The sequence below is a fragment of the Rhinoraja longicauda genome, chromosome 5 (genome assembly GCF_053455715.1).
Source record: "Rhinoraja longicauda isolate Sanriku21f chromosome 5, sRhiLon1.1, whole genome shotgun sequence".
NCBI classification, from domain to species: Eukaryota; Metazoa; Chordata; class Chondrichthyes; order Rajiformes; family Arhynchobatidae; genus Rhinoraja; species Rhinoraja longicauda.
In genome coordinates this window covers 72527566-72550620 of record NC_135957.1, presented here as the reverse complement: position 1 = coordinate 72550620, position 23055 = coordinate 72527566, and the positions used below count along the sequence as shown (strand labels likewise).

Genomic DNA, 23055 nt, shown 5'->3' with positions numbered 1-23055 from the left:
CATTCCTCACTCCTAATGTACTTGGCAAAGAAAAATCCACTGAATTAAAATTATTCAGCTTGCATCAACTACTCTTTATCAGTGATGAACACACATCGCCACAAGACTTTGTGCAGGAGTATTTCTGAACTTTTCTCCGAGATGCCTCTTTTAGATTTAAGGTTACAGTATATTAGGTTTTGGAACAATGGAAAAACAATTCTCCCAGTCTATCCTATCAACCCCTTTCAGATTCTTAAAAAATCTGCAGTTAAATCCCTTCTTCTTTATACCATTAATTAAAACCAAGCTCATGAAATCACAACTCATAATTTATCTCTTATAACTGAATACTCTATTGAACTTCTGCACGTGTACAGAGGAGAGCAACTGACTGGTTGCACCATAGCCTGGTGTGGTAATTTGAACGCCCAAGACTAAAGAAGGCTGCAGACTGAAGGAAGCTGTTATCAGCCAACTGAACTGTCCTCTCATCAGCTAGAGTGCGGTCCTAACCTCCCATCTACCTCATTGAACTATCTTTGAACTATCTTTAATCAGACTTTATCGTGCAATAAATGTTGTACACTTTATCCTTTGTCTGTACACTGTGAACGGCCTGATTACAATCATGTATAGTCTTTTCTTCGACTGGATACCACACAAACAAAAGCTTTTCATTGACCTCGCTACATGTGATAGTAATAAACTAAACTAAACTAAACTTGAGAATGTGATGGATATTCCCCAGTACGTGTGTTAACCTCCCTATCATTGAAGGGATCTACAGAAAATGCTGACTCAAGAAGCCCGAGAACTGTTAGCTCCAGATTTAGTTTAGTGCTTAGTTTAGAGATACAGTGTGAAAACAGGCCCTTCGGCCCACTGAGTTCGTGTTGACCAACGATCACTAGTTCTATCCTACACACTAGGGTCAATTTACAGAAGCCAATTAACATACAAACCTGCATTTCTTTGGGATGTGGGAGGAAACTGGAGAACCAGGAGAAAAACCACACAGTCACAGGGGGGACGTGCAAACTCTGTATAGACAGTAGCCATAATCAGGATTCAATAGGGGTCTCAGGTGCTGTAAGGCAGCAACTCTACCGCTGCGCCACAGTACCGCCCTTCATGAACAGCTTCTTCCCATCAACCATCTTGGACTGCCCTATACAATGCTAACCACAATCCTACCTCAGCAACGTACTTCTCTCCACACTATACTACTCAATCGATTGAGAACTGGTGTAGGCAGAGCCAAGGTGTCTCTAAACAAGTGGGGTATAACTCCAACGATGTCACCTGCCAATGTGGTATTGAATCACAAACAATGGAACACCTGCTGGAATGGCCTCAACTGGAAAACCAATGCCCAGCTGCCGATCTCGCTGCCCACAATGAAGATGCCGAGAAGTGTGTTCAGCTCTGGCTAAACAATATCTAATCTTGTGATGTTGACTCGATAAGAAGACTATACTACTGAGGCTGCCGTATGTACTTGTGATCATTTATTGTATATTTATTTGTTATGTTGTTACATTTAATGTGCTTGTAATGTTGCAGCAAGAAAGAATTTCATTGTCCCAGTCCTGGTGTGCATGACAATTAAACCCTCTTGGACCAAGCGCAGGCAGGTGGGACTAGTGCAGCTGGGACATGTTGGCCGGTGTGGGCAAGTTGGGCTGAAGGACCTGTTTCCACACTGTATCACTCTATGACTATGACTCTTGCCATTCTTCTCGTGTAGATGTAGGACTTTGCACAGCTTTGTATGGCTTTTTCTCCTTAATAATAGCCCAAAGATAAAGCCTAACATTCATGAATTATTTGTTATTTTTTTATCGCTAGACCCCTACGTTGTTTTGTATCTCCACTGTTTGTAGGTTGTTACAATTAAAAACGTTTGTTTGGGTTCTCAAATTTATTTTCACCACAGGTTTACACATTCACATAATAACTACAGTACTGAATTACTTGTTAGATTGCATGCCACAAGCCCTTTGGCCCACTGAGTCTAGGCCGACCATCGGTCACCCATTCACGCTAGCTCTGTGTTATCCCACTTTCAAATATACTTTCTACAAATGAAGGACAATTTACAGAGGTCAAGTAACCTACAAACCCACACGTATTTGGGATGTGGGAGGATGTTGGAGCACCCAGAGGAATTTCATAATTTCATACATGGGAGAATGTGCAAATTCCTCAAAGACAGCTCTTGAGATCTGGATCAAACTTGGGTCTCTGGTGCTGTGCGGCAGCAGATCTACCAGCTGCCCTACTGTGTCTGAAGAAGGGATCGACCCAATAGGTCACCCATTCTTTCTCTCCAGAGATGCTGCCTGTCCCACCGAGTTTCTCCAGCATTTTGCGTCTATCTTCGGTGTGAAACCAGCACCTGCAGTTCCTTCCTACACAATGCATATCATCATGTCTCCAGTTATTTCCCACATTATGTACTGTACCACCAACATTTGTATCATTGATTGATTGGATTTCTAATGCAGTAACTACCAAACAGTCCCATTCTTCCGATTAAATCATCCACATATCTATCTTGCTCTACCTGATCAACATTCTAACAAGATCAATAATTTCATTGTTTCTAATTTTAGTTGACAGTCTTTTTTGTGGAGCCTTAAGGAATGCCTCCTAGGAGATCAATTAAATCACATGCATGGACTTTCACCAGTCTGACACTTTTAATTGAAACATAGAAAATAGGTGCAGGAGGAGGCCATTCGGCCCTTCGAGCCAGCCCCGCCATTCATTGTGATCATGGCTGATCGTCCACAATCAATAACCCGTGCCTGCCTTCTCCCCATATCCCTTGATTCCACTAGCCCCTAGAGCTCTATCTAACTTCAGTTACTTCCCCAGTTTCTGAAAAATGTGTTCACGGTGGCGCAGCGGTAGAGTTGCTGCCTTACAGCGCCGGAGACCCAGTTCGATCCTGACGACGGGTGCTGTCTGTACGGAGTTTGTATGTTCTCTCCGTGACCACGTGGGTTTTCTCCGAGATCTTCGGTTTCCTCCCACATTCCAAAGACGTACAGGTTTGTAGGTTAATTGGCTTGATATAAATGCAAATTGTCCCTAGTGTGTATAGGTAGTGTTAAAGTGTGGGGATCATTGGTCGGTGCGGACTCGGTGGGCCGAAGGGCCTCCTTCCTCATTGTATCTCTAAACTAAACTAAATTAAAGTGTGGCCTGCGCTTTCTCTTTACAAATATATGCTGCTTCTTTCCATTCAGCTCAAATTTCTTTAAGTGCTTAGGCACTCCATCCTGAGTAACTGATTCCAATAAGTTCCCCATAGAGATATTAGACAAACCGGTGTTTAATTTCCTGGTCTCGCTCTTTCTTATCTTTGTCCAATTAATGCAGTTGTATTTGGAATTATCTAATCTGAAGGGAAAATTCTTGAATTGATGGATATTTGAAAGTTTACAGTGAAGGCAGCTGCAATTGTCTCGGCTATTTCCTGAACATTCATGTCCTGGGAATTTGTGAGTCTTGAGGGCATTTGTTTTTCCTAGTCTTGTTTTCTTGCATATACTATGTTCAATGTGTTTCAATCCTTGATTTATTCTTAGTTTCTCTGGAACATCAAGTACTTAATCCCTTTCCTCTCCTGTGATGATTGATACAAAGTTATTATTCAACCAATTTACCCATTTTCTCATGTGTATTTGCAATCTTAGCTGCATTTGTTTGAAAAGGCCTAATTCATCTTGAGCAATTAGAAAATCCTCTCCATGATATCTTACATTATTTCCTTTCTGAATTTTGCAGAGCTTATTTCCTTTTCTTCTTTCTTTTGTTCCTTTTGTCTCTCTGGATTCAAATTATCCTTTGGACTTTTGTACATGCTCTCATCCGTCCTCTGTTTCCAAGTTACCTGCCTTTCTCCTTTTAAAATCTAACATTCAATTTGATCATATTATGATCAATGTTAAGATACCAATCCTCTACTGATCATGTTATTCACTTATTCTGGCTCATTAAATTAATAATTCCAATTTATTCTGCTCTGTTGTTGATTTACAACACATAGTTCCAACATTTGATGTTGACGGCTGTGAATACGTGCACCATTGGAAAGACTTTAGCTACACTTGTCTCAAATTTAAATGAAAGCTATTGGAAATCCTATTGAAACAACACAGCTTTTGTGACAAGCCTATCTCTAAGTTTGGAATTAATCCATTCTGCTACTTCATCCCAGCTATCAGGACATTTTACTTTTTAAACTTATTTTACAACTATAACTGTGGGTCCTTTCTTGAGCAATGTGTAGAATAATATAAATCTCACACATGATGTTCTCCGTCTAAGGTTCCTTCATTGTTCAAAGAACTATCAATACTTTTTAAATCTTAGTGTGGGAAAAAGACCTGTCAAGTGGAAAAAAAAAACAAGCCACTACAGATTCTTGTGGACATGATCTCAATAAAGGGAATTCATGCTTGACTAATCTTCTGGAATTTTTTGAGGATGTGACAAGTAAAATGGATGAAGGAGAGCCAGTGGATGTAGTGTATCTAGACCTTCAGAAAGCCTTTGATAAGGTCCCACATGGGTGGTGAGCTAAATTAGACCACATGGTATTGTGGGTAGGGTATTGACATGGATAGAGAATTGGTTGGCAGACAGGAAGCAAAGAGTAGGAATAAACGGGTCCTTTTCAGAATGGCAGGCAGTGGCGAGTGGAGTGCCACAAGGCTCGGTGCTGGGGCCGCAACTATTTACAATATATATTAATGATTTGGATGATGGAATTAGAATTAACACTAGCAAGTTTGCAGAAGACACAAAGCTGGGTGTACCATCACTATCACCCGGCTAAATTCTTCAGAGAATGTTTGGAGATCATTTGAGCACCAATGCTAATTAATAGTCTTGACATTTTAATAATGCTGCAAAAAAAAAAAAGAAATCAGAATTTATTTTGCTTGGTGGCTGTTCAGAACCAGTTCAATTCCTGAAAAATGTTATATGTTAGAGCAAGATTACAGCCCCACGATTGGTCTATTAGATTCAGGTTGGACTATAATGGTGCTGAGTGCCCTTAGAGCGGTCTTGAGGATAACTAACTGTGGAGTATGAAAGAACGCATAAGTAGTCCACGAGGATCTGATAGAAGTATATAGACCCGATAGAAGTATATATGTCAAGTATATAAAATTATGAGAGGCAGAGATAGGGTACACAGTCAGAATCTTTTTCCCAGGGTGGGAATGTCAAATTAGTGCGTAGAGAAACTGAGTGCATAGTTTTAAGGTGAAAGGGGCAAAAGGTGTATAGTTTTAAGGTGAAAGGCGACGTGCGGGACCAGTTTTTTTTACACAGGCTGTGGTGGGTGCCTGGGGTGGTGGTGGAGGCATATACGATAGTGCCATTTAAGTAGCTTTTAGATAGGAACAAGGTATGGAGGGGTGTGAATCACATGTGGGCAGATGAGGTTAGTTTATCTTGGCACCATGTTCAGCACAGACATTGTGGGCCGAAGGGCCTGTTCCTCTGCTGCAGTCTTCTATGTTCTAGTATTAAATACCTCACTGCAGAGCAGTTAGTAAATGGTAGCCTGCCCCCATTGCAAACATATATACCTATTTAAACCTTGATGGGTTTTTTCTCTGTTCCTCTGGCAGAATTCAAAGTTTAAAGACAAGGGAACATGGATTCATCTACCAAGCCACTTATTATGAACAGTCGCAACCTGATTTATAATGCTTTTGAATGCAGTGAACTCTCATGATTACGGACCTCTATATGGATGTAGCTGAAAGAATGTCTGAAGTTACTCCAGGATTTTGTGTCTACCTTCTATATAACGGATTTCAGTTATAGCGGACTGTCCGCTCGTGGGGTGGTGGTTGGCGGGTGGCATGCCATTTTGCGTTGGGCAGTAGACAGGCGGGTGGCTGGGAGAGAATGAGCAGTAAAACACTTTTGAAGAGCCTTGCACTGGGCACGACGGGTTTGCAGCAGCTGCAACAAAGTGGGGTCTCGGGGAGTCAGATGCAGGCGATGATGTCGTGATGTCTCGGTTGCCTGGCAACGGAGCGAGGCCCCTGTAGTACCGCCTCCCCCAATTCCGCCAGGTTACCCGGTGAGCTGGTGCCATGTGGCGGGAGCTTCTGGTTACGGGAGCGGAGAGAGCGAGCAGCATGAAGGCGACGTGAATACCGGGCCCATCCCTGGCCGCGCCGTGTGTGGGGCCGGGGACTCTGCGGCTGCCCGACCTATGAATTCCCACTGGTTTAACAGCCCACCCCCCCCCCCCCCCCCCCGCCCCGACTTTGTGTTTCTTCCCACCCAGCCTTATGTTAAACTAGTTCATATTTAAATATTGCCCCCCCACCCTCACTTGGTGATGCTGCCACCCCCCCCCCCCCACGGGCACTCCTCCCATCAGTGACTGATCTCGCTCACCGGAATTTCCACTACCGCTACTGAATTACTGTATATATTATATGTTTTACTATTCCATCGCATGCACTCTGGTTAAGATGCTAACTGCATTTCGTTGTCTCTGAACTTGTACACTGCACAATGACAATAAAGTTTGTGTTGTATTGTATTGTATTGTTACAGCAGACAATCGGCAATAACAGACATTACCCACCCCCACCCACCTAGCCTGTGGTCCTTTATAGCAAGGGTTTACTGTATTACCATCATGTTTACTTTCCTTGGACACTTCCTTAATCTCTGCAACTCCTTCATAATAATGGACAATTCTCCCCCTTGTTTACCTTTACATTTTAGCATGAGTAATATCTGTCCTTGGAGATTATTAGCTTTTGCTTGTCTAGGATTTCCGGCTAATTGATTTTGCTTGTGATAATTCTTACTAGGAGGACATTCTAAGTACTGACTATCCTTCATGTTGCTTCTTGGCAACATCAACCAAACATGTCAACAAGGTCCACTGCACAGTAATCACTCAATTCTTTATCAACTCGTTATCACCCCACCAGTACTTCTACATTTTCACACTGATTGTCATATCTAGTGGGAATGATGTTCAATTTTGGGTTGATGGTACTAGAAAGATAGAAGCCAGTTTCTTTAATCCCTAACAACAGTTTCCACTCTCAATTTTTTCCCTTCAGTGCACATTGTTTCATGATAATTAAGATCATATGCAGGTTTTGCTCAGTCTGTGGTAGCCTAGATTCTTGGCTATAAGAATCAGGTACTGTAACTTCAACTTCAACTATAACAGTAATTTCACTCAGGTATCAAGCCATCTGAACCTAAAATCCTTCGGCCCTTGCATGTTCTGTTGTCTTCACATAACTCCAGTGTCCTTCTGAGCAGTTCACATTCCTCTCGCTCAGTAAACTTCACCTCATATGAAACTTTACTGCCCAAATCCCATCTTGTAGCAGTCCCACTCATCCGTCTGTTTTTGCTGAGCTTAAATGTTTCCTGGTTCCCTTTGCCTCCAATTTCAATGTTCTCATTGTTATCGCGTACATCATCGCCTTGAGTTCCCCCCCAACCAAATAAACTTGCCTTCTGCAAGCTGCCAAATTCTCTGATTCCAATGTTTTAAGCATTCCCTTCTCTTCATCCCATTATTGCCATAACTTCAGTAGTTTAGGTCCCATGCTTTAGAATTCCCCTTCTGGCTTTTCTTCCTTAAAAATCACATCATAATTCCTATTTAACTCCCTTGGCCCATTGTCCATTTTTGTCTGATTCTGTCTTTCTGAATCACCTTTTCTACATTAAATGTGTGAGTTAAATGCAGGCTTTTATAATAAAACTTTCTCTTGGTTGTCAAGTTGGCGTGATAGTCTTATTCTTTATCATCTTACACACAAGGTTTGGCTGCCATTCAGGATCCATACCAACCACTTCTTCTTTTCATTGTCCATTTTTAAAAAGCTCCCAATGTCCTGCCATCATCTCTCTTCATTTCACCTCTCTGCTGCCACCACCTGCAAAATCCTCTCCAAGTCACAGGCGACCCCAGCTTTTAAACACTCTGCAAGAGCCACATCGACACTGAGTCTAACGCCAGAAACTCCCTATGCTACAGAACTGCAAGTGGAATTAAGAATGGCCAATAAATGCTGGCCATACCACTGATGGACACAGCATGTAAACAAACATGTATCTCTATATGTCGTCTGTATTTGAGTAGAGATGTACTCTGCACATGTCATCTGTATTTGAGTATTGGAGGAAAGAGGTCCTTCTGAAGTTGTATAGGCCCCTGGTGAGACCACACCTGGAGTATTGTGTGCAGTTTTGGTCTCCTAATTTGAGGAAGACATCCTTACTATTGAGGCAGTGCAGCATAGATTCACAAGGTTAATCCCTGGGATGGCGGGACTGTTACATAAGGAAAGATTGGAAAGAATGGGGTTATATTCACTGGAATTTAGAAGGATGAGAGGGGATCTTATAGAAACGTATAAAATTATAAAAGGACTGGACAAGCTAGATGCAGGAAAAGTGTTCGCAATGTTGGGGGAGTCCAGAACCAGGGGCCACAGTCTAAGAATAAAGGGGAGGCCATTTAAAACAGATGAGAAAAAACTTTTTCACCCAGAGAGTTGTGAATTTGTGGAATTCTCTGCCGCAGAAGGCAGTAGAGGCCAATTCACTGGATGAATTTAAAAGAGAGTTAGATAGACCTCTAGGGGCTAGTGGAATTAAATGATATGAGGAGAAAGCAGGCACGGATTACTGTTTGTGAATGATCAGCCATGATCACAATGAATGGCCTCGATTGTTGGCTCGAAGGGCCAAATGACCTCCTCTGACACCTATTTTCTATGTACCCTGTGAATGGCTCGATTGTAATCATATATTGTCTTTTCGCTGATCGGTTATCACACAAAAGCTTTTCACTGTACCTCAGTACACGTGACTATAAACTAAACTCAAACTCAAATTCAAACTCAATTAAAAATAATTTCCAGGATGCTTGTCTCGTTTTCCCCAAACAGATACTATTCCAGGATTACCCAGGAAGACAGAAATAAATGTGTTGTACAAGGGTTTCTCCACCCGCTTTGATCCTCACTTCCATTTCCAATGACATGTGCAAGGAGTCCAAGATTCTGGTCTCCTGCCATGTTGTTTTTTTTCTTTTCCCAAGTCCATCTGCAGTCTGAAGAAGGTTCTCGATCCGAAACGTCACCTATTCCTTCTCTCCAGAGATGCTGCCTGACCCACTGTGAGTTACTCCAGCTATTTGTATCTATCTTCTGCTTAAATTTTTGCTGTTAATCCTAGTGTTAGTCCGAAACTCACATCTTTCTCTTATTTCACCCTTGTCTCTCCTTAAGTCCTCTTTGAATTCAACTTGACCAGGAGACACAGCTCCCACTGCCTCAACCTTATTCCCTTTAAACAACCGCCTGCCAACTTACCTTCCTGGCCCTTATGATAGCTGATATTATTAATGATTTTCGGCAACTCTTAGTTTAAAATCTGTCATCAAGAAGGCAAATCTTGACCCTTTTGTGCTTGCAAATTACCTCCCCATCGCTAATCTTTTCACGTCCAACACTTAGTGGTTCTTTTGTCTTTGCAAGTTAGGGACGATTATCCAGAGGACCGAATTGTGAACCCATTGCATTTTGTTTTTTCTGCTTGTTTTTTCCTATTAAGCCATATATTATACTGCACATATATTACATAAGTGATGATGTATGCCCATTCTATTTTTTCTAAATCAGTTGCATGACAGTAGTAAGGCCTGGGTGAACAATTCTGATAGTTGAAGCAGGTAAAGGAAGATGTCATTTTTCCCAGCTAAAGGAAAACCATCAAGAGTTACCCTGCAAACAAAAAAATCTGTCGCAGTTTGATCCACCTGTGGCAAGTTCAGTTCAGAAAATGTACCTCAAAAAATAACCTAATACACAGCAGTTTTGCTCACCCATAAAAGCAGATTTCCTATTGCTCTCTTACTCAAGCAAACAAAATATCCGCTGGAAATTATGACCGTAATATGGGGCTAAACAGCGTATTACAAAATAATCTTAAAATGTAGGAGCTTTGTCTTTCATTCTGCAGGGGTAAAAAGGAGTAAAACCCAATCTAAAGGGGAACACTTCTGATTAGACTTGACCAGATCGTAACCATTCATTTCTCACTCAAATGTTTACAAACTCCTTAGTTGGGAAAGGTCTTACATCAAAATGATGGAAGGCTTGTGAAGCACAGTCCACAGAGGGCAACGTCACTGAAATTCTGACGTTCCCCGAATTTCCAGATCTCTGGTAGGGAAATATTCTCAAATATGCCTCATGACATGCTTTACTTTACAACTGGACTATTTCAAGTCGTAGCACCTGTGATATAAACATTATAACAACATATATCAAAAAATAAGTGGTTTTAATGAACACAATTAAATGTTAATAGACGATTAATATATTTTATAATTTTTGTCACTTTGTATGATTGCACTTATTTATTAGCAATGTATCAGTTTTGATACCGCATGTTTAAAACAAAAAGCTGACAGTTTTGCATTTTCGACTCAGTTAAATTTGATGAACCTACATATCTGCTTAGGGGAAGTGCAGGACAGGTCTCTCCCTTTGTTAGCATTGAAAAAAGAGAAATAGCAAAAATAAAACCAAAATGCAATTATGAAGAATATAAACAAAGTGGGAAATGTGGAAAAGACATTTTACCACAACTCACCTGCTGTTCCATTTGATATAATTGAAGTGTTACTCAGGCTGCCCTTGTCCAGTTTTGAGCCAGCAGAAGTATCACTACTGCTCACTCGACTGTGCGGACTTGCTAGGTCCTGCATTTCCATAGACCTGCCAGGACATGAACATTTCTTACATCATAGTTGTGAGTAATATATTCAACATAACAACATCATTGAGTATAGCTCTTAGTACTTCATGAAACACATGTTGATCATTATTGTGTAGTAATTAAAGACCATCACATAATTGTTTGGGGGTAATTGTGAGTTCTAAAGTAGCTGTATTTTTATTTGGTTTAAGCTAAAATATTTTATTTTTCATGTTAACATTTATGTCAAAGCGTGGTAGGACCTTGCGAAGTGTGCTGGCCATGATATGCTTTCTTCTTCTTTTATTGTATCACGTTTCGTTTATGCAATAACTGTAACAGAATTCTCTATTGCAGTGGTTTCAAACAAAAGCATTGATTTCCACTCAAAATTACGTCACACCGATGCCCTTGAAATGCCCGTGAACAGGGCATGTCGGCTATTAGCTGTCAAAGTACATTGAAAACCATCTCACCCTCAGATTCTTTTAAAACCAACTCCAGTCTTTAAGATTAAAAAAAAATACACGGGAACCTTTTCCTTTTGTTTTCTTCACGAACTTTGAAATGACCGCAGTCCACTCTGTGTGGCCACTCTTCAAACCCCACTAAAAACGAACATCCCACTGAAAATATTTAACTCTGCTAGGATATACGGCTTTGGTCGACTGGATGCTTTAGGAGGCAAAGATAAATCGTGGTAATATGAAGAACCATTGAACCACTGTCCAGTCTAGCTTCTAAATATGCAGGATTAAATGGTCAGGAGCTTGACATAGATCTGTTATTTTTGCATTGGTGCGTTGTCTTCGAAAGTGACGCAAATGAAGACTCCTGCCTGGAGGGGTAGGGAGCTGATACAAGGACGGACGGTTAGGAGATTACATCAGGTTTTAATATTTTATCATCTGCCAAAGGACACAACTCAAATTACCTCTGCAAGGTCATCCACTATGCAAATTACAAATTAAAGTTTACAGATTGCATTTTTATTTCCCCACCCCTACTATTTAACCCAATGCAATGACTTAAAGAAATAAATAGTGACAAATTGAAAAGACTAGGCTTGTATTCACTGGAGTTTAGGAGGATGAGAGGGGATCTTATAGAGACATATAAAATTATAAAAGGACTGGACAAGCTAGATGCAGGAAAAAAATGTTCCCAATGTTGGGGAAGTCCAGAACCAGGGGCCACAGTCTTAGAATAAAGGGGAGGTCATTTAAAACTGAGGTGAGAAGAAACTTTTTCACCCAGAGAGTTGAGGATTTGTGGAATTCTCTGCCACAGAGGGCAGTGGAGGCCAAATCACTGGATGAATTTAAGAGAGAGTTAGATAGAGCTCTGGGGGCTAGTGGAATCAAGGAATATGGGGAGAAGGCAGGCACGGGTTACTGATTGTGGATGATCAGCCATGATCACAATGAATGGCGGTGCTGGCTCGAAGGGCCGAATGGCCTCCTCCTGCACCTATTTTCTATGTTTCTATGTTCCTAAATCTAGAGCAATTTTGTGTCAAAGCATTAAGTAGAGCAGCTTAATCTCCAGCAACAGACAGTGGAAAATGACAGACCCATGCAGCATATGATTCACAGCACACGAGAGCAGTAAGCGCTGCTACCTCTTACGTTCCCACTGCATGTCTGCATCAAACATCAAAACCACAAAACCTATCTCGATGCCTTTATGTATTTGGGGTAGGCAAATAATGCAACGGAGGAACAGCAACACACTGATAATGAAAACACACCATCACTAAATTTCACACTCTCAGTCACCTGCTCAAATACTGACACACGAGAGGGTCACTGAAACTGCTCCTGTACATTGAGCGCGCGGGCCGACTGGACTCTGGTCTTTGGAAATGGCATCAAAACATGTGATATATGTAAAAACAATTCCACTGTGCAGTTGCATATGGGACGAATAAAGCACCATTGAAGCATTGGAAGGCATTGGGATCAGTCTTATCTAATTACACAGAAAATTTCCATTTTTGTTTGAGTTTACATCTGAATGAACATAATTGACAGGTGGAGGGTGTGAATTCCATATTAGTTTTAGAGTTACAGCGTTGAAACAGGCCCTTCAGCCCATTGAGTTCGCGCCGACCAACAATTAATCATATGCCAGTTCTATCCTGGGCTCTAAGGACAACTTTCTTTCAGAACCCAATTAACCTACAAACCCGAACCTGTCATTGGAATGTGGGAGGAAACCACAGCACCCGGAAACAACCCAAGAGGTCACAGGGAGAACGTACAAACTCTATACACACAGCACCCAAGGTTAGGATCGAACCTGGGTAACTGGCGCGATAAGGCAACAAATTTTTCAGTGTTCCCCGTTAATCTACTCGGTGACTACATATGCAGATGGTAAGTACATCTTAGGATGTGGGAAACCTTTTTTAAGGGAAATTTTGTAGTTTTACAGTATAGAGCACAGGAAGATGAGGAGTGATCTTATAAAGGTGTACAAAATCATGAGAGGAATAGTTTCGGTAGACGCACCGATTCTCTTGTCCAGAGTAGGGGAATCAAGAACCAGAGGACATAGGTTTAAGGTGAGGGGGGAAAGATATAATAGGAGGGATAACTTTTTCACACAAAGGCTGGTGGGTGTATGGAACGTGCTGATGGAGAAGGTAGTCGAGGCAGGTACTATCGCAAGGTTTAAGAAATATTCAGACAGGTGCATGGATCGGACAGGTTTAGAGGGATGTAGGCCAAATGCAGGCAGATGGGACTAGTGTAGATGGGACAGGTTGGCCGATGTGGGCAAGTTGGGTCGAAGGGCTCGTTTCCATGCTGTAAGACTCGATGACTCTAGTGTAGTCAGCTTGGTATTGTAGAAACAATGGAAGGCAATTTGCACAGAGCAAGATCCCACAAACAGCAATGAGGTGATGTTGGCTGAAGGATAAATATTGGTGAGGACCTGCTCTTCTTTGCAATGTTTTCATCTACCCAAAAGGAGCAGATGGGACCCAAGCGTAATTATCAGTAGCACAGTTAATCTTTGCCCACCATCAGTTGTTCATCCAACGGTGACAGATATTGTGGGTTCCCTCCACTACCGGCAGAAATCAAATCATTCAGGGGCATCGACAAAACTTCTGTGTTCACTCACAAAAATACACGGACGTAGGAAAAGAGGAGGTATCCACATACTGCACCTTCTACCCTCAGTTTTCAAGGGTCTGCAAAATGGAGGGAGGATGAATCAATTTGTGCTCCCTTCACTGTGTGAAGTGTTTTTGCTTGAATCGGACATGAATTGTAACCTGAGAACATTTACCCCTTGATCAGTGCATCTCAAAATAGTTCAGGGCCTCTTGTGGGATGGGAGCTAATCAGGCCAGACCATCATGTGTGAGTTGCCCCAACGCACAGGGGATCGCTGCTTATGAGGAAGAGGGAAAGCAGCGATCCCCTCACCTCCATGGCAGTCTTTTCTACAGGTGTTCTGTGGCTACCATAGGGAGACTCTTTCAGCTCTGACTTGCCTCCAGTTGATCAACACTGGAGTGTGGCACGGTGGCGCAGCGGTAGAGTTGCTGCCTTACAGCGCCATCGATCCTGACCTTGGGTGCTGTCTGTACGGAGTTTGTACGTTCTACCCGTGACCTGTGGGGGTTTTCTCCGAGATCTTCGGTTTCCTCCCACACTCCAAAGATGCACAGGTTTGTAGGTTAATTGGCTCGGTATTAAAAAAAATTTAAATTGTCCCTTGTGTGTGCAGGGTTGTGTTAATGTGCGGGGATCGCTGATCGAAACGGACTCGGTGGGACGAAGGGCCAGTTTCCGTGCTGTATGTCTGAACTAAACTAAACTAAACACAGCAATGGTGCAGTTGTGGTGAGGACTTTCCACTCTGAGCTACATGGATCCCCCTTGGACAGGTGGTTGCAGAGATGAAAAGAGTGACAGGATAGTGGACTGCGACATTTTACAGCCCAATGCTGCTGGAATTTGGACTATTCTTGGTAGAAAAGGCCAAGTTCAAGATAGAAGTTCTACTCTCTTGCAGCCATAAGTTTACAAGCAATTGCATTCAAACAGGGCACACAGCACATCAAGTCAGTAGGGAGCAGAATGGACCACATGAAGGAAGACAATCCAACAGTCACAGTGACCCATCTTCAAAACCAAATCATGCTCACTTTAACATGAGCTTCCATGCCAATAAACGTTACAACAGCAAAGACAGTGACAAACATAGTAAGCAATTTTTTCACTTTCCTTCAGCTTAGTAAAATCTTTAATTTCATAATAGCAATTTTGCAGTCTGCCAGGATAAAAAATGATATTACTTTACATTGTCTGCTTCTTATCACCTCTTCAATTACAATTAAACTAGAATCACTTGCAGCAATGATAGAAAAAATAACCGTGAACCTGGAAAGACCAGTCCGTAGAATAACATTTGAGGCTTATCAAAGTTGCGGATTTAAGAAGATTGAATACTTCAGTGGCATTTCATTCAGCCACCCCAAGTTATACTGATAGATGAAACAACAATTCCACACAAGCGGGTTACTTTTCATTTATATCATATCATTAACGGGACCCATAATATTTCAGGCTTGCACGTTTCGACAAGTTAAGTAATTGTAGATAAAGGCTGGTGTAGCTGCAGTATGCTTCGGCATTGTTCCATGCACTGTGTAAGGTTTTATTCGTTGCCACTATGTGGAAGCTGGAGGCTGAGAAACTTTCCTCTTACACGCAATTCTGGTCTATTTCTGAAACTATAACACCTGAGTGGAAAACCTTACTCTGGGTTTCATTTGGAGTATTTTGTAATGGAGGATATATTTCCGATCGTTGTAACATGGTCATGCCAGCAAAATCTGGGCATTACCACTGTGAGAGAACTGGTGCGTGTCAGGTCTGACATTTTCTGCAATGCTCCTTTGTTCTGCTCGCTCAAACCAAGGGAAATTGGTGGCTGATTTTAAAGCAGATATTGCTGTTGTTTGTTACACCTTCTTCAAGAAACATTACAAAATGTGGGTGCCACACAGCACACCATCGGTCTGGAGTTCAACACAAAGGTGGTAAACAATGGCACTGTGCATTATAAATATTTAACAGCAGTGTGCAATGTAAATGTTTGATATCGTGATGGTAACACTTCCAGTGCTGTGTCAGTAGCAAAGTACTGCCCAGAAACTTGAGCTGAATGCAGACTAGGTATCACACACATGTTTCTGTATTGTGATCACTAACCCACGAATGGTAAGGAAATTAATTTAAAAAAATTAAATTCTCAACATTAATAAATGTTGAATGGAATTTTGTAGTTTTGTGGTTTCCGAATTCAAAACTCTGCAGATGATTACATTAAAAAAACACCATTTAGTTCTACTGTTACAAGCTCTCAAAGCAGTAATATAATTGCTCTGTTTGGTGTAATTTGCTGCAGCTTACTGTTGCCTGAAACTGGTCTCCCAGACTTGGTCATTATTCCCCAGACCCCAAGGTGACTGTTACCATGTATGAGAGATACAACAGAAATATTATTACAGATGAACTGAATAGGCCAGTTCCCCAATGATGGCACAAATGATTAAAGTTATTTGGCAAAACTGGCAATTATTTCCACTCGTTTTGCTCTTAGGATAACCAAATAAACGGTTAACTAAATGCAGCAGTTTCTACGAGTGGAAATCAATTCACCAAAGGATGAAAAATGTCGTTCTCTGAAACACTTCATGTGAGAGCGATTTTAAATGGGTTTGAAGTATTTCAGTGCATTGTTTCTGGGTAAGAACAGCTTGTTGAAGGTATTCCACCCCTGGATCTGATCAATCTGATTTCTGCATTAGTGGTGGTAAATATTATAATTAAACCCATAACAGAAAGGAACAATCTGATTCATACATTAAATGGTTAATGCAACCTTAAATTTCAGTGATGATTATTGGTTGCACAGATATTGAAAAACATCTTGAATTTGACTTTCATGGAAATTTTGTTGGTTGCTAAGTGTAGTTTGCCACAGAGCAATGCTTTTTCTACTAATAGATTCTACAGTCCAAACTCACGCACATGACTACAGCACACTATAAACATATGTTTGTTCATATTTGCAAAGGTCACCAGTATATAAAGCAAATACAGACATTTTAGACAAAAGGCATCTTACATCATTAGTCTTTTTTTTTCCCAAACAAAAATATTATTGAAATAATTCTAAATAGTGATGAACTGAGTATATTAAACTTAACATCACAGAAGCCAAGTGAAATGATGTTACGGTAAGATTGGTTTGTATTTTTCTTTCACTGTATGGTTCACTAAATTAATCCACTTAGGGATGGTTTAGTTCTTGGTGCTCTGGGTTATGGTTGATACATTAAGAGGTAGGGTTGGCATTCTATGGGTTAAAACGGTATAAAAATAACCGTCTGACAGAAATGCAATAATCTTCAACACATGACCCATTAAAATGACCCTGCTGTATCTTTTCAATATCTTTATCTATTTTCAAGTGCATTTAGGTAACAAGAGAAGGGGTTGGTAGGCAGCTGTGATCTGATAAATGAACTGGTTTGCTAGGATCAGGACTTCTGTAAAGTACTTAACCAAAATAGTCAATCAGCAATATTAATATCTCAAGCCATTTAGTCACGTACTCTGCAGGTGAATCTAAATTTAAACAGTTTATTATGATAAATCTGAGAAGCTAGTCGAGCATAAAATCTGATTTGGAGCATGTTGAACTAACTATACTGATTAGGTAGTGCAATGAATATACAAATAACTCACCAATACCTGTACCTGAAACACTTGGTTTTATTAGAGGGCTGAAATGTTACACGAGCATCATCTTGTGAATAGAGAATAAATTGTTAAATTGGAATTTTATAATTGTATTGGCACTTTATCTAAAAGGATGGTTGACAAGAGTAAAACACTTCACGTAGTCCACTTAGATTTTAACAAAATGTTTGACAAGGTCTAACATGACAGCATGATTAAGAAAATAAAGGCCCATGGGATCCAAGGGGAAATGTCAAGTTGGATTAGAAAATGGTCTTAGTGAGAGAAACCAAACATTATAACTGAAAATGGGAGCTTCAGAGATTGAATTGCTGGGATCAGCAGAGTTCCCAGGATTTAATACTAGACCCTTTGCTTTAAGTACGAATAAAATGTTCTTAAACATTGGGGCTATGATTCAGACATTTGTCAATCAGACCAAAAGTGGCAATGTGGTTGACTAAAGATTTCAATGTATGGTTAGGTAGGCACAAAAGTGACAAATGGGATTCTATCTGATGATGTAATATACTTTGGTTAAATTGTACGAAATAAAGAACACCAGAAATGTATTACACCACAATCTGTAAGCCCATGGCCTGGTAAATCCTTCCCTCTTTCATTACTATTCAGCCTGTGGATCGAACCTTATTTAAGGACACTCCTCCAAAATGACCTGCGAACTGGTGTAGCCGTGATACAAGACTACATGAGTGCTAAATGGTAAAGAAACATTAGAGAATAGACAATGCAATCATTGCTAGACATTTTAACTCCCCTCCACATTCCAATGCCGACCTTACTGTCCTGGGCCTCCTCCATTGCCAGTGAGGTAACATGCAAACCTGAGGAAGAGCCCCTCATATTCCACATGAGTAGCTTACTACCCAATGGTATGAACAACGATTTCTCCAATTTTAGGTAACTAACCTATAAACCCCCTCCCCTCCCACTCTCCCTCCGCCCCCCCCTCTTTTCCCTGTGCCCTACATGGATGCGCATATATTTCTCCATTTCCCTTTACCCCGATTCCCTTCCACCTATATTCCTTTTTCTGACTTCACATTATGCACATCTTCTTCCTTATCTCAGCCTATTTGTCTTAACATCTCTGGCCTTTGTCCAACTATCTGCCAAATACCCCCCTCACCTATATCCACCTATCACTTACTAGGCTTTGTCCCACCCCCACCTCTCTTCCAGCTTTCTTCCCCTACAACAATCACCTTCGGCAGTGCTGTCAAACAACACGTACTTACTCGTTTAGTTGACAAAAGAGAGGAGGTGAGAGTCACTCCAATGGTGGAAGTCACATCAAAGAAGCATTTGATGAAGTATGGCGTCAAGAAGTAATGGTAAAACTAAAGTTAATGTGTATCAAGAGAACTCCATTGGCTTGCACAAAGCAAGATGGTTGTGGTTGTTGAAGGTCAATTATATCAGCCCTAAGACACCGTTGAAGAAGTTCTTTGGGGCAGTATCTAGGGCCCGACAATCTTCAGTTACTTCATCAAAGACCATCACAAGGTCAGAAGTGGTGATGTTAGCTTCTCAATGTCCAATTCCACTGCAGCAGACTACAAAGGTGTCCATAACTAATCTAGAGAATGTTCAGGCCTGGGTTGATAAGTGGGACATAACATTTATGTCACACAAGTGCCAGGCAAAAACCAAGACCACCAAGAGAGAGCCTGACCACCTAACCTGGACATTATATACAATGACATTAACATCACCAAGTCCCTGATCTCTAGCAACAGGTAGGTTACCGTTGACCAGAATCTTAATGTTGGAAGCTCAGATTATGATAGCTGTTCAGAGGCCAAGTATCCTGCAATGACTGATTGCAAAGTTAATTGTTCATCAACAAGCCACAGGTCAGCAGCCATGTTCAGATTTGCCCGCTGTTGGGCTGTCCATAAGGGACCTGTACTTTGGGATCCTGAACAACATACTGAGGGAGGCCGTTGCCTGCACATGAACACACACACACACGCACGCACACGCGCACACACACACCACATGCACACGCACACACACATACATACAAACACAATCATCCTCGGCGATCACTCGAAGCGAGTATGACTGTCCTCTTTAGGACGCCTGTGCGTGACTTTGTTTAACGTGGAGAGACCGGTGCACAGACAGCCACCACACACACGGTCCTTGACAGATCTGGGTCTGGATCCAGTGGCATGGAGTCCAAGACAACCGGGGACCCTTTTTCTGCTGCAGCCTTCATCCGCCTTCCCAGCCATTGTGATGCTCCACTAAAGTCAGCCATCATCCTCCACCTGTTCCACACACATACACACCCACACACACACACGCACACTCACACACACCCCGACACACACACACCGACACACACACACATACCCACACCAACACACACACACACACACATACACACACACACACACACACACATATGGACACGGACACACACACACAGACATGGACACACACATACGGACACACACAGACACACACACACGGGCACGGACATGGACACACACACATATGGACACGGACACACACACACATATACACTCACACACATACACACGCACACACACACACAGACACACACACGGACACACACACAGACACAGACACACACACAGACATGGACACACACAGACACACACACATGGACATGGACATGGACACACACACGGACACACACACAGACACGGACACACACACAAACACACGCACACATGTGTATGCCGAGTTCAAACACAGATAACCTTTTGCATCACCTCCTTCTCGTTCCCTAATCCACTCACACTCCTTGTCCTCCCTCACACGCATTGCTTCTTGTTGCTAAACTTCCTCTCATTCAGCATCCCCCTCATCTCCTCTCCTCGCAGCTTCCATGAGAACCTTTCCTTCAACACTATATACCCCTTCCCTCTGTCTCGCATCTAGCCTCCCCCCTTCATTAAATGCAATGGGCACCCATCCCCACTCTTCCCTCTCTGCACTTTATGTCCCTCCCACCTCACCTCCACCACATCGCATCTCCCCACAGTGTCCCTCACTCTTCAGCACTGAGAAAATCGCATGCATTCTTGGTCAGAGGCATTCTTAAGCAATGGATGGAAAGGATGCTAGGTGGTGATGCACGCAGAATCCCAACAAAAATTATGGATGTAATGCACCATCTCCCAAATGACCTACTCTACCCATCAAGAACCTATTGTCCTAGCTGAATCAGTCTTTGGATTCCACATCTACCACATCAAAATCCACAAAACTGGCAGCAAGCAATTCACCTTGACCCAGTGGGACTACCAAAGGGAGAAGTTAAATGCAGAATGCAAAGGAATAGCTGACGCTTATCTGGATGAGCACAGCTGGAACAGAACTTGAAGAGGTTCTCCTCCTCTCTCCGACGAGAGTTCTGCACCATTCTCTCTCGCTGCTCTCCCTCTGTGACTCCTCCAGCTCTCCAGCTCTATGCCCAACATTTACCCTTCATCGCCTTTGATGCCTCATTTTCACACCTTGCCCTTCCACATCTCTGTGTCTCCCTCTCCCCTGACTCTCAGTCTGAAGAAGGGTCTCGATCCAAAACGTCACCCATTCCTTCTATCCAGAGATGCTGCCTGTCCCGCTGAGCTACTCCAGCCTTTTGTGTCTATCTCCGGTGCAAACCAGGATCTGCAGTGCCTTCCCACACAGAACTTAAACAGCCGTGCATCATCCCAAACAGTGGGATTCCATCTGCCATGCCAACCATGCAATTCCTGTTTCAATGTTGCATCGTTGCTACAACGTGATTTTGAAAGGGAGAATGTGATTTTGAGAGGGAGAATGTTATCCCACTTTTCAAGAAAGGAGCGAGAGAGAAAACGGGGAATTACAGACCAGTTAGCCTGACATCGGTGGTGGGGAAGATGCTGGAGTCAATTATTAAAGAGGTAATAACAGTGCATTTGGATAGCAGTAAAAGGATAAGTCCAAGTCAGCATGGATTTATGAAAGGGAATTCATGCTTGACTATTCTTCTGGAATTTTTTGAGGATGTGACAAGTAAAATGGATGAAGGAGAGCCAGTGGATGTAGTGTATCTAGACTTTCAGAAAGCCTTTGATAAGGTCCCACACGGGAGATTGGTGAGCAAAATTAGAGCACATGGTATTGGGGGTAGGGTATTGACATGGATAGAGAATTGGTTGGCAGACAGGAAGCAAAGAGTAGGAGTAAACGGGTCCTTTTCAGAATGGCAGGCAGTGGAGAATGGAGTGCCGCAAGGCTCGGTGTTGGGGCCGCAACTATTTACCATATATATTAATGATTTGGATGAAGGAGTTAGAAGTAACACTAGCAGGTTTGGAGATGACACAAAGCTGGGTGGCAGTGTGAACTGTGAAGAGGATGTTAGGAGGTTGCAGGGTGACCTGGACAGGTTGAGTGAGTGGGCAGATGCGTGGCAGATGCAGTATAATATAGATAAATGTGAGATTATCCACTTTGGTGGCAAAAACAAGGAGGCAGATTATTATCTCAATGGTGTCAGGTTACGTAAGGGGGAAGTGCAGCGAGACCTGGGTGTCCTTGTGCACCAGTCACTGAAAGTTGGCATGCAGGTACAGCAGGCAGTGAAGAAAGCTAGTGGCATGTTGGCCTTCATAACAAGAGGATTTCAGTATAGGAGTAAAGAGGTTCTTCCGTAGTTGTATAGGGCCCTGGTAAGACCACATCTGGAGTATTGTGTACAGTTTTGGTCTCCTAATTTGAGGAAGGACATCCTTGTAATTGAGGCAGTGCAGTGTAGGTTCACAAGATTAATCCCTGGGCTGGCGGGACTGTCATATGAGGAAAGATTGAAAAGACTAGGTTTGTATTCACTGGAGTTTAGAAGGATGAGAGGGGATCTTATAGAGACATATAAAATTATAAAAGGACTGGACAAGCTAGATGCAGAAAAAATGTTCCCAATGTTGGGGGAGTCCAGAACTAGGGGCCACAACCTTAGAATAAAGGGGAGGCCATTTAAAACTGAGGTGAGAAGGAACTTTTTCACCCAGAGAGTTGTGAATTTGTGGAATTCTCTGCCACAGAGGGCAGTGGAGGCCAAATCACTGGATGAATTTAAGAGAGTGTTAGATAGAGCTCTGGGGGCTAGTAGAATCAAGGGATATGGGGAGAATTTGGGCACAGTTTACTGATTGTGGATGATCAGCCATGATCACAATGAATGGCGGTGCTGGCTCGAAGGGCCGAATGGCCTCCTCCTGCACCTATTTTCTATTTTTCTATGTTTCTATGTAATGCGTACCATCAACGAAATGCATTCCTTTTACATGCCCAGGACAGGGAACTCCAATGGGACCTTGCAGAAATGCGGCCTCTACCACCAAGTAGGACAAGAGTATATGGGAATACTAACACCTGGTGATTCGCCTCCAAGTAGTACAGTTTTCTGATGATGAAATATATCACAGTCCCTTTCACAGTCGACTCCTCCCACTTCCTTCAAACCCAAGGCATAGCAATGGGC

At 42.2% G+C, this 23055-nt stretch overlaps 1 protein-coding gene across 17 annotated transcripts in view; it reads right to left on the bottom strand.

Moving 5' to 3' along the window:
• The window catches only part of eya4 (EYA transcriptional coactivator and phosphatase 4), a 396477-nt gene that overhangs the window by 150382 nt on the left and 223040 nt on the right, over positions 1-23055 (bottom strand). For 9 of the 17 annotated variants that reach the window (XM_078399767.1, XM_078399768.1, XM_078399769.1 and 6 more), the window contains one exon: positions 10666-10790. The exons of the other annotated variants lie outside the window; for them this stretch is intronic. In XM_078399767.1, coding sequence (XP_078255893.1) covers positions 10666-10790 — 125 coding nt within the window. The remainder of the gene's footprint in view (positions 1-10665; positions 10791-23055) is intronic. 17 annotated transcript variants of the gene reach the window in all.